Source organism: Colletotrichum fioriniae, assembly GCF_027942845.1.
Source record: "Colletotrichum fioriniae strain IMI 355084 chromosome Unknown scaffold_3, whole genome shotgun sequence".
Classification (NCBI taxonomy): domain Eukaryota; kingdom Fungi; phylum Ascomycota; class Sordariomycetes; order Glomerellales; family Glomerellaceae; genus Colletotrichum; species Colletotrichum fioriniae.
Genome location: NW_027076839.1, coordinates 2,068,688 through 2,081,190, shown reverse-complemented (window position 1 = coordinate 2,081,190; position 12,503 = coordinate 2,068,688). Strand labels below are relative to the sequence as shown.

Below are 12,503 nucleotides of genomic sequence, written 5' to 3'. Positions count from 1 at the left end.
TCCGGCTGACTGGTGTCTCGGTGGTGTCTCGCGTTCCTGGCCCTGATCTCTGGAGGTTGCTGGAAAGACGTCGATTGCTCTGTTCGTTCGGGTGGTTGCAGGATGTTCCAGATGGCAGACGTCAGTGGTTGTGGGCGCGGCGCGGTTCCCGGAGATGCAAGGGAGCGCAGGGGTTCAAAGGCAGCTGCGTTGCTGAAGAATAAGAAAGAACGGATAGGTGAGGTCGCTGGTGAGGATTCAAGGAGAGAAGCGGATCAAAGGAAGGTCGGTGGGTGAAAGAACGAGGATTTTTCGCAAAGTTACAGAATTGAAGCTGGCGCGACGAGACGACAGATGACACTGGGGATGGAAGAAGGGAAGGGCAAGGCGCAAAGGCAAAGGAGCAGTCGGCAAAAGGAGATTAGGTGTCTGGCGTTGTCGAAAGAAAGAGGAGATTTATTAATGAGATTTGATGGATATTGGCTGCCGCATACGGGGATGGCCAGGGACCTTGTAGTCCTTGTGCTGGGCCATCCACCATGTCCAGTGGGAATGCGGACGAAAGTCAGGTACCCGAAGGCAGGGACAAACAGTGGGCGAGGTACCCTTCGCCTGGCCTGCCACCTGAAAAGAACCTGGGCGTCGAAGTGGTCCACCAATGCGGCGATGCGTGTGGGTGATGGGGTGGAGTGGGCGCTGTTCTGGGTTAATAGGCCTCCAGAGCACCCCCGTCATGCAAACGCGCTTTCGCGGCTTTCGCCAGCCAGTCCAGTCCAGTTGGTCTCGACAATCCAACACACGCTCCTAATAATATCACAACTATCGATTCGGCCACCGACAACTCTCCACGTTCATCCGCATCGTCCGCGTCGTCGTCGTCGTCGTCTGCATCTCATCGTCCGTGTCCTCCAGGCTTCCCTCCAGCAAAGCTCCAACTGCCACGGCAACTCGTCTCTAGCACCGCACATCTTGACGTGTTACGAGACGGGCTTTGCGCCGTTCGCATTGGGGGCGCGTTAGAAAGACACCGGACTGCGCGTCGCTGAAGACCCTAGTGCTATCCGCATCCTGCATGACTGCAGAGAACATCCATGCCCTAGAGTGGTGCTATGTGATGCGTCCGCCGCATCTTGACGTCTTTCCGTGCCCGTCATGCTGGGAATTCGATGGGTGTCCCTGTCTCGACTTGATGCAGCCACCGCCTGGGCCAGCATGCTGCCCGGGAGTCCTTGACAGACTTTGGTCATTGATGGGCTCTGATTCTGCATTCGCGATATTCTCGCGTTCCCAGCTAGGTTGACGTGAACACACATTGACCATCTTCCAGACACCACTCCATCCCCTCGCACGTTCTCTCCACGACATGAGATGGCAGGCTGCACGACACTGTCACTCGACGCTCGGATGCAGAGAGTTTCCCTGCCAGATGTGCATGTTTTGACACGGTAACATGGCCCACGGCCGTGGTCACGGACGGCGAATGTTAACCTAGACTGCTAGAGAGCTCTGAAAGCTGTCGGCAAGCTTTATCACTAGTGGCGAGCTGGCAAACCCAAGGCGCAGACTTTGCAGCTTGATCAGCCACGCCAGGCGGACAAAGTCAGAGCGTGGCGCCAGCCCATCGGCTGCTTCCATCGCTTCCGGCGATCATCATCCCCCCACTGCGGTGACCTTATTTGCCCTGCTATCACGCATCCAGCTGGGGGACGCGGAATGATTGGACAAAGACGCATCGCCAGCCGTCGAACCGTGGGATACTTGCATGCCTGGGAGCCTCCTCGACCTCGATTCCTACGGACGCACCATCAGATCGCGACACGTCACCAAAGTTCATTCCATCGCAAGAGAGCTGGCCACTAGACAGCCAAGACGCGACTGACTCCAGCGTACGGAGTCCGGTTCTGCTCATTTCCTCAGATTGTCCACCGAAAAAAAAAGTGTCCCACCCGTCGTCATTAAACAGTCGCTCGCTGGCCCGGAAACGCGCTCGGTACCATTTCGCCTGACAGCTCCCCCTGTCCCGCTACCCTGCATTCGGTTACCTCATCCTTGGAGCTCTCAGATTGAACACGAGGGGTCGTTTGAGCTTGACTCTCAAGGGAGCTCCAGACTGCGGTGCGGATACTGTCAAGGGAGCTCTGGACCTCCCATGTCACTGGAGTGACAGCGTTTGGACGTTGCGCCATTGTCTCGCGATCGCAGCCAGTCATCATCCTGTTCTGCCTGGATATCGTGAAGTCTTGCATTCGCTAATTCTAGATTCTATGCTTGTGGCCCATCAAAGCTTCGGCGCAACGTGCCGCCATTTCCCTATGCCGGGGTACACGAAGCCAAGCTCCCGAAGCGTCGTCGCGCTCCCTCCTCGCTTCTCAAACTCTTGCTTGCTCGGCCAGTAGATACCGCGCTCCCAAAACTGCTCGTCGTGCCAGTATGGCGGTTCTTTGCCTCTCTGGGATGACTCCGCCACCCAGTCGTGCAACATGTTGAGGTGGCGGCCGTCATCTCCGTCGTCGAGCAGCACGTGAATGTTCTTGTCGCCGCGCCTCTTGAACAAGTCGAGCTCCCACCGTTCCTGCTCTTCCACAGGCGGCAGCTTCAACCCGTTGGACCACACCGCACCGAGAGCCGCCGCCTGGTTCTCCGCGACCGGCCATGGCACAGTCTTGACCAGCAGCCCAGCAAAGGCCAGAGTGGGGTGCTTGATGAGGAACAGGTGCTGGTACAGACCCCTGACGCCTTTGCCGGTCGTCAAGAGGTTGGGTTTGAGGAACTCGGGCAGGAACGGGAAGCTGAAGAAGAAGCCGGTGCAGTAGATGACGGCGTCGACGCCCTCTGCCACCGTCCCGTCCTTGTAGACGACGGCCCTTTTCTCTGGCCAATACTCCACAATCTCTGGAACCTCCGTCACCCCAATGTGCTCAACCTTGTCCGGCGGAGTCGCATGTCGTACAGATAGATACACCCTGTCCGAGACCGGGCTGAGCTGGCGGGCTATATCCAAGCCCGAGGGCCCGTTGCCGACGACGATAACCTTTTTGCCCGAAAAGGGTTCTGGCACGCGGTAGTTCTTGGAGTGCAGGATTGCCGACGGGTGCGCCTCGTGAAAGGCCTTGATGCCCTTGACGTCTGGAATAAATGGTATGTCGTAGTGTCCGTTGGCAATGACCACGGCGTCGTACGTGTCGCTGAACGTCCGGCCGGTGATGGTGCACGCGGCCGCGAGGTCCCACTTGTCTCGGCCGTCCTCCTGTCGGAGCTCGAGCGCCGTGACCTGGTGCGAGAACTTGATGAAGTGGCGGACGTCCTTGGCGTATTCGACCAGATAGTTGTAAATGGACTGCCGCGAGGGGAAGACCCAGGCGTCGTCCGGGAACGGCGTGTTATTGTAGTTCATTGTCGTCTTGACGGTATTGGCGTGCAGCGTGCCGTACATTGGTGTGGGGAAAACGGGAGGCGCGCCGGGCTTGCCCGGCCGGAGCGCAGGATCCTGCGAGCAAAAGGGGTCCGTCTGCGGCACATGGCGAGACGTGGTCGGGTGCGGGCTATAGTTCCAGACGCCGCCCACCTCAGCCTGCTGCTCAAACACGACGACAGAGTCAAAGGCTCCTTGCGCCGTGAGGTACCGAGCGGCTGCGAGACCCGTCGGCCCCGCGCCGATGACGGCGATCTTCTTGACGTTGAACGGAACTGCGCTCATGGTCTATGAGACATGGATGACCTTAGTGGTGCTATGCAAGGGAACAGTGGCCGTCTTTAAACCACAAATAGCAAATCTGGGACCCACGAGGTGCCAACGCGTTATATCGGCGGGAAATCACCTAATCGGTTCCTTTTCGGACAGAGTGGTGGACACCGGGCGGGTAAAACGGGGACTCCCTCCGCTCCCCTACATCAACGTCGCAAAGCCGACACAATCGGATGCTTGGACGAGAGAGAGAAAGCAATAATGACATATCTGCCATGGCCTACCTCTTCTGGTCCGGAGTGAATGCCTAAAAGCTTAATTTACACAAGGTCGACCCATGGCAGGTCGTCAGGTGACTCGGGGACGATCCGGAAGGCCAGCCGGCTCCGAAGCCCCAGTTATCGATAAGGAACCATCCGGCAGTCATTGCACACCGCCTACCTTTTTCTGCCACAAAAGGTGTGGGGCCTTCCCGCGCAATTCGTGCAGCTCAAGCAGGAGCTTCCCTTGTTCCACATTCCATCCACACCACGACCATGCGGTGCTACCGAATCGACCTTTGCGACCGTTTCCATCCCACATTCATTTAGCACAACCACAACCTCGACACGGCAAAGACACCCCGCTGATGCTCGACATCTCCGACTACATACCCGTTAGCTCCGCCGCGTCCGCCTCAAACTCATGACGCGATGTCTGGGGTCCCGCAACCCGCAGCGCAGCAGCCGCAGCCGCAGCAGCTCGAAGCCGCCGAGGCTATCGCGATCGCGCAATTGAGCCCCGCGCTCCAGGACCCCAAGACGCGCGTCGTCCGGGGTGTCGTGACAATCACGTGGCCCTACAGCATCGTCAGGAAAAACATTGCCTTTCTCCTCGCCGAGGCCGACTTCCGCCTGCGTCGCGCCAAGGGCCAGGTGCGCGTCGAGTTTGCCGGCTCGAGCGCTAAAGCGATTGCGGATGCGGCTCTGGGGAGCGGCGACGAGATTGCGCTGTCGCTGGACGGGGTCGAGCTCGTTGCGGATGACTCCAAGACGCGCGTTCCGGGTACGAGTTTGGAGTGGCAGCTGAGGTTTACGGAGAGGGTGCTTCTCCAGGTAGGTTGAGCGTGTGGTTTGGAAAGGGGGTCTTTGCTGAAGAGATCAAAAGGCCAAAATTAGCGATTCCGAAGAGGTCAAGATTATCGATGTCGACCACCCCGCACAACCCGAACCAGAGCCCGAAGAGGTACCGGTGTCCATCCTTGAGTCGTTCCAGGATGTCGAGGAGACCCCGGTGCCGATAGCGACACCCGCGAAAACACCTCTGAGCAAGAGACCCGCCGACCAGAGCCTTGGCGCCGATGAGTTTGCGTCCCCCGCGTTCCTCAAGCGCGCCAGGGTTTCGTACGGATCGCTATTCGATGGAGGCCTCGACATCTTTGATGAGGCAGACGACGGAGCAAAGGCCCGGGCGAAGAAGAAGCCAAAGACGGGCAGGTACAGCAGCGTTTGGACGTACGCCAGTCGAACTCCGAGCCCCGAGCCGGAAGCACCCGAGGAAGAAGACACATCCATGGTTGAGGAGCAGCCGACGATTGCCACGCCGTCACGGCCTACGATGGTGGACGGTGCCTGCCAGACAGTGGAGCAAGAGACGAGCCCCCCGAGAGATGTCCAGGTTGCGGCAGAGGCGCGGCAGGACCCTTCGTACTGGCAGACGCCGTCGAAGTCGACAATGATCGATTCAGGGGTCCAGTCTGATCTGCCTCCCAGCCCCAATATTGGGTTGACTCCGCTCGGATTTGGACCACCACCGCCTATGCCGATATTCACGTCCGCCCACGAGCAGTATCCGCCGGCCTTTCAGCAGCCGCCTCTCGATCCGGTCTTTGGCCACGACATGGAGCCGCACTACGGCGCCGAAGGGTCATTCCACGAACACCCTAGCGCGTACCCAGAGGCAGGGCTTGATCACTCGCCTATGCACGGCCACTACCCCGCGACGTTCCTCGATGAGCCGCACTTTGGTCCAGGGGGCGTCGTCACGTCACAGCCACTATCGGAGCCGATACCCGCGTACCAGGACCACCCGCAGCAACACGATCTTGAGGCACAGCCCCACCACACAGTCATGGTTGACGGGGTCGCCGAGCCTCAGCAAATACCATGGGGTCTCACGTCGGCGCACTACTCGAGATCGCCCGCGAAGCCTGCAGAGTCTGGTGAATTGCACGAGAATCGGGCGTCTAGCCCTCAGGACGCCGATGGCGAGACATGGGAAGAAGACCGCGAGCGCGATGTGCGAGACGACCCTGAGGACGAAGAAGAGGCACTCAGAGTAGAGGAGGACCAAATGTCGGAAGACCAAGACGGCCCCGAGGAGAACTTTCCATCGAGAACGTACGCCGAGAGACGCCTTGAGCGAGGTGAAGAAGCCGCAAGCATAGAAAAGGAGAGCAGTTCCGTGGGCAGTGGTAGCAGCAGCGAGAGCAGCGAAGAGAGCGATGAGGAAGCCGAGCACGAGGCCGACGATACCGGCGGGGATTACGACATTACACACTTCCGCAATCTTAGCAATAATCAGGATGACGACGCGGGAACAGACCTAGAGTCAGACTACGGACAAGAAGAAGAGGACGAAATACTGGACCCCGAAGATGACGAGGAGGGCGAAGAATCCGAAGACTACGATGAGGAGGGCTACGATGAGGGGGACTATGACGAAGACGAGGACCAGGAGAATCAACCGCCGCCTGCTGCACCGCGAGGAGGACCACCGGTAGTCATCGATTTGCTCTCGGATTCCGAGGATGAGGATGAAGCCCCGCCGCCACCGCCCGCCGCGGCTCCTCAGCGACGGATACCGCAGTACGATGGCTCTGCCGATGAGATGGAAGACGAGGACATGGACGATCAAGAAAGCCAAGAAGGAAGCGTCAGGAACGAGGTCAGTCAGCAAGGCTCGTCGCCTCAGCCGTCTGATGCGGAGAGTGAAGAGGAGGAGGAGGCGTCGCAAGTCGGCACACCCACGCCGAAGCCCCGTCAGGCGGCAGTGTTTTCCGCCCCGGAGCTGACAACGGGGACGATTGGCGACGACTTTGAGACGATGAGCCCGGTGAAGCTGCCGCACATGGCGGGTGTTCCGAATAGTTCGTCCCGGCCTACCTCGCGAGGCGAGTCAGATGATCTCGAGGCGGAGCTCGAAAAGGAGTTGGAGGAGGAGATTGCGGCGGATGATGCCGGGAGTGACCGTCAGACACCGGCTCCATCTCAGGGTAAGGCGGGAGAAGCCCTTGAAGACGCGGGGCCTCTGCCGTCGAGTCCGTTTAATGAGGACGTTGGTCATGCAACGCCGAAGCAGGCGGCATCCAGTCCTTTCAACGAGGATCCTGCTGGCGATGTAACGCTGAAGCGGGCCGTGTCCAGCCCAGTGAGGACCGATGTCGAGGATTCTGAGGTGCTGGGAGAGGATACGCTCACTGTGGAGTCTCCTGTGGCTGAGGAATCCAGCCCGGTTCGACCTGTCTCAGCTGTTAAGGCTCTGGCTGAGGAATCTAGTCCGGTCCGACCCGTTGCGAAGGGTCCGGCTGTTAAGTCGATGGCTGGGGAATCCAGCCCGGTTCGGCCTGTCCCGGCTGTCGAGGAGGAACTCGCCGTTGAGTCTCCCGTGGCTGAATCCAGCCCCGTTCGGCCCGTCGCCGCTACTAAGAAGGAAGCTGCCGTCAAGTTCCCTGTGGCTGAAGAATCCAGCCCCGTTCGGCCTGTCCTGGCAATTGGAGAGGACTCTAGCCCGGTTCGACCTGTCTCGGCTACTGAGGAAGCTGCCGTTGAGGCTCTGGCTGGAGAATCTAGCCCCGCTCGGCCTGTTCCAGCTATTGAGGAGTCACCGGAGCCAGAGACAGAGGCTGCCGACGTCCAAGTTGCGCCAGAAGAGAAGGAGGCTGTTGAGCCTGAAGAACTGGTCACAGAGGAAGATGAGGATCAGCCGGAGCCGGATCAATCAGAAGCTCTCGCTACAGAAACTCTCCAGGCAAGAGTAGAGGATGCAGACACAGTCGAGACCGAAGCCGCCCAAGCAGAGGATGAAATTGCCCAGCCCGAAGTTCCTGCCGAGGATGTCAACCGACAGACACCAGAATTAGAAGCCAGCAATGTCGAAGCGCCCGGGCAAACGGAAGAAATGGAACAAGTCGACCCTGGCGACAAAGTCATTGCCGAAGAGCAATCACCGGAACCCACCGAGGTCACTGTGGCCGAAGTTTCTGAAGCAGTGGAAGAGACAGTCTCTGTCGAAGCAACAGTACACACCCCACCTAAGGAGGACACGCCGGACCGTATCGAGATCAAAGAAACAGAGATCACCAGAATGGAAGTGGAAGAGATGCAGCCTCCATCTGACGATGAAGACATGGAAGTCTCACTGATTCCTGATGAGACCACAGTCCAGGACGTCGAAGAAGCTACAGTCGAGGTGCACATGGAATCTGACGACGAGGGCTCTGTCGAGCCAGCGGACGTTGACATGGGCGATCCGGACGACATGTCGGTCGACGACGAAGTCAGCAGCAACGCGAGAGACTCGGATATGGAACTCGACGACTTGACCCAGGACCAGCTCATCCAGAGCCAGCTGTACGAGGAGTCGATGATGTACGAAGAAGACCAGACGGTTACGACTTCCATCACCACGACGCAGGTGGTCGAGGAGCGGCCAGTCTCTCAAGGAGACGATGCCGCCGACGACGCTCACCCCGAGACTGAAGTTATTGAAACGTCACGGGTGACTGTTGAGACGACCATCACAGAGCCCCTGGAGACGACGGAGCACGCGCAACAGGCACAGGTCGAGGACGACGCAATGGACGTGGACGAGCTGGAGGACGCCAAGTCTACACAGATGGCATCGCCGACGCCGACTCCCCAATCGTTTGAGGAGAAGATGGGCGAAACAGAAACCTCACAAGTTGACGAACAGTTGACACCGCGCGCCACACAAACCGTCGAATCCTTCTCACAGTCGTTCGTCGAGACACAGGCCACCGAGGTGACTGTACCAGACGATGTTGAACCACAGACGGAGCAATCAGCGGAGCATCTCGACGAGAAACGCCCCGCTCAGTCCCCCGCAGCGGCCCCAGTCCAACCCCACGAACCGCTGCTGGACGATGAGGAGGAGGTGGAGAGGGAGAAGGAAGCGTTCACTCACCACGAAGCTGATGCAGATGCGACCTCACCTATCAACGAAGAGTCATCACAAATCCGAGACTCGTCGGCGCAACCGTCGGAAGCGCAATCGTCTCTTATCGCCGAGGACCCATCGGAGGAAGTCGTTTCCGCCGCGCAGCAGCAGCCAACTCCGAAGCGAGGTGGTCGCGGCCAGCAGCACCGCGGAACCAACAGCAAGGATCAGGATCCCAGCGTCAAGCTGGCCCGTGCGTCGGTTGCTTCTCGACGGTCGACGCGCCTATCAGATCGCACGACGCCTGATATTCACAGCAGCGCCGCTGCCGCTCCCGTTCGAGGGACGACGGCAACGGCAGCGGCAGCGGCAGTGGCAGCTACGACGACGAGCCGAGGTAGGTCGGCGAGCCTGGCGCTCAAGAGCGATTCGCCTGATGCGGACGCGGAGGAGAATACGGGGGTGCAGCCCGCTAGGGCCGCGATCAAGTCACCATCGCGAGCACCCAAGGCCGCCAAGGAGAGTGTCACCAAGGGGGCCAAGGAGAGTGTTTCCAAAGACGCCAAGGGTAAAGAACCAAAGGCCAAGGAGACCTCGAAAGAGGTTGGCGCAGCATCATCAACGACATCAGCACCACCACAACCAACAGAACAGTCCTCCGCAGCCCTCAAAGCCCAACTCACCAAATCCCTCCGCGCCGACGTGCCGGACTGCATCTCCCTTAAAGTCCTCCGAAGCCACCCGGGCCGCACGGTCGACGTGCTCGCCGTCGCCACCACGAACCCGCCCGAAGCCAAGCGTGCAAAGGGCGGGCCCCGCGGCATCATGCTGGCGTTTAACGTGACCGACCACTCCATCGCGCCCGCGCAGACGGTCGCCGTGCAGATTTTCCGGCCGCACAAGGCCGCGCTTCCCGTGATTCACCAGGGCGACGCGGTGTTGTTACGGAACTTTAGTGTCATGGTGCTTACGCGGAGCGGGTTCGGGTTGAGGGCGAATGATGGGTCTAGCTGGGCTGTTTTTGAGACGAGACGGCACGCGGGGCAGGCCCATGGAGGCGGGGACGGTGGGAGCAGTGGTGACGCGGACGGCGGTGATGATTTGCCGCAGATTCGGGGTCCGCCTGTGGAGCTCTCTGAGGGGGAGACGGGGTATGCGGCTCTGCTTAGGCGGTGGTACGCCGGGCTGGACGCCAAGTCGCTCGCGAGGTTGGACAAGGCTAACGAGGCGGCGCCGGCTGTTGGGAATGTTGGTAAGGAGGGCAAGTGAATGTGCTGCAGCAGCAGCAGCAGTCACTATAGTGTAGTGTGGATGATACGCAGAGATGGAGGGGTATTACGTGTTAGGTGAAGCATTTGACTAGATTGCGCATGGGGTTCTGGCATGGGAAAGGCGTAGCACGTGTAGCCTGTAGGTATCACGGCAGAGATATCACGATAGTCGGCAATGCATTGTACAAACAACTATGTTGTTGACTGGCCCACCTGGTGTAGGAAGTGCGCAAAGTGGACAATGGTGAGCAAGGCGGAATGTGTTTCATGCCGCCGCCAGTTTAATCAATCAATCACTCAAGCGGCGGAACAATGGACGACGGACGCTGAATGCGCAGAAAAATGGATCACTAATACACAAGTCCGAGTGGGAGTCAAGACTAGTGTATCAGACGACGGAAAGCCAAGCTTCAGCAGATCGTGGAGTTGAGCCTTGGAGGTCCCGCGTTTCCCCATGGGAAAAGGCAACGCAGAGCGGCAAGCGGCAGCGGAAGCGGAAGCGCAGTCAGAAGAGTAAAAAAAAGAGGCCACCAACCCAGGCAGGTTTCCGTACGGATACCGTCCGCGCGGGCTAACCCCGTTTTGTTGCCGTGCCTTGCCTTGCGCGCGTTCGCGTCGTGTGTCCACTCTGACTGTCCGCTGTATTCTTGATCCGCCCGCATTCAAAAGTGCGGCCCCAACCATTCGTGATGCAGGCATTGTGGCATTGTAAGCAGCAAGCGGAGACCTCTCTCCTGGCCTGCCCATCAGTGTTCCGAACGGAATCACACTCGTTATCTACGCAGTATCTGACTTGTCATCCAGCCCCGTCTTGCCCCTCTTTCCTCTGCCGTGCTTCTTTCCCCTGATTTGCCTTGATTTACAAAAAGAGGAGCCGTGGTCCATGCCGGTGAGTTGTGGAGCACACGTCAGGACGGAAAGAGAAAGTCGCTGGAGATTTGACAAGCGATGGTGTGGGTGAGCTAACGGCTTGGTGGAGGAGCTTGGGAGGGCTGCAAGCAAGGGTGAATTCGGACATCAGGATCGGAGCAGGTCGGCGACCCCACCCTTCGCCGGCCGGGTGGAGATTTCGCAGCTAGATGGGGCACGTTACCGGCGTCGTCGTTGATTGGACGGCTATGCTTTCCCACGGTTTCCCTCCACATGTGTGGGGGAGCTGTCTTGCTCCTCGTGTCCCGTGCGGCTTGCCCCGGGACTTGTCAACGGATGCTAGATTTTGCGCCGATTGTCTTGTCGTCGCGATGGCAGTGCCTGCGAATGCTCCGTGGCAAGGCTGCCGATCCGGCCGCGTGCCGTGTCGATGGGAGGCACGGTATCTGGCGGAACTCTCGCGGCCGTTGTTTGCCGTTGCATTATCGTAAAGTCATGGATGACCAACTAGCCATGCGGTTCCGATACAAGTGCGATGAGTGAGGCTCAGAAGCGCCCCTAATTTTGGGTCGACTTCCAGGATGGTCTGGCCGGCTGGTACGGAGGCGGTCTGAACCATTGGATACGGCATTCGTCATACTCCGTACCAAGAGGCACGCACGCCCGGCAAGTGGTATCGGAGCAAAGGGAGTGCGTGTTTCGTCAGGTGGATTTACTGGGGCTCCTGGGTCTAGCGGACAATGGATATTAGGACCTGCGACGGTGGACAAGATGGCTGTACCAGACACAGCAATTGAACGAGACGAGACGGCGCTGCAGATCTTCTGCAAAACGCCCATTGGACTCGTCGGCTTTTTGGCTTAATCTTGATGCGTCACATCTGCTGGCCATTTTTACTTGCCGTCAAGGTTTGGACGGAGTCAGGACAGGCTTTTTTTGAGATGGATGGCCGGGATGTAGGGACGGGAATTGCACGGTTGTACAGTACGTACAGACGTCGGCATGCATGGACGCGGTGCCGTCGAGTCGGCGCCAGGGACCTTCGGCCGGGAGAAGGTTTTGGACGGACAGGACGCAGGGGTGGAACGTTGACCGAAACATTGCGCCCACCGGGGTTCAGGGCTGCACAGTCTGCACTTGGGTGAATATTCCACCAGTATTTCCCATTCATCCAAACCGTTCATTGCTCGCAGTGTTTGGGACGTGGAAACGGATCGTGATCGCGTCTGTTGTGTGTCAAGAGTGGACGACCTCTGTGTGTAGGAAGTACTGGCAACAGGGGTAATCCACTACCAGTCCCGACTGTTGCCGAATCCAGCTGGGCGAATGGAGATATTTCCAGGTGTGGAATGGGACGTGATTGGGCGCCCGCCGGTGCAAGGGCATCGATTTTGATTACGGGAGCGATTGAATCGGGAACTGTGCATCTTGTTCTTTCGGACTAAAGGGCATGTGTCGTGTGTCGATCCAACGAGACGACGAAACCCTGATGGATTGGGGCAAGCGAGAGCGAAGGGGGTGGCCTTTGAGAAGCCGACTTG

The 12,503-nt window shown here is 58.8% G+C and overlaps 2 protein-coding genes across 2 annotated transcripts; one reads left to right on the top strand and one right to left on the bottom strand.

Moving 5' to 3' along the window:
- Positions 1 to 2,257: 2,257 nt before the first annotated feature.
- FMO1_1 (monooxygenase) lies at positions 2,258 to 3,676 on the bottom strand (the record flags this gene model as incomplete). The annotated part of the gene is made up of 1 exon (XM_053198496.1): positions 2,258 to 3,676. One exon carries the CDS (start codon positions 3,674 to 3,676, stop codon positions 2,258 to 2,260), a length of 1,419 nt encoding a protein of 472 aa, XP_053044032.1.
- A 680-nt stretch (positions 3,677 to 4,356) lies between these two features.
- N0V96_003463 (uncharacterized protein) lies at positions 4,357 to 10,090 on the top strand (the record flags this gene model as incomplete). Its single annotated transcript, XM_053198497.2, has 2 exons — positions 4,357 to 4,758; positions 4,811 to 10,090. The coding sequence occupies 2 exons, from the start codon at positions 4,357 to 4,359 to the stop codon at positions 10,088 to 10,090; spliced, it is 5,682 nt and encodes a 1,893-aa protein (XP_053044033.2).
- Between the last annotated feature and the right edge of the window lie 2,413 nt (positions 10,091 to 12,503).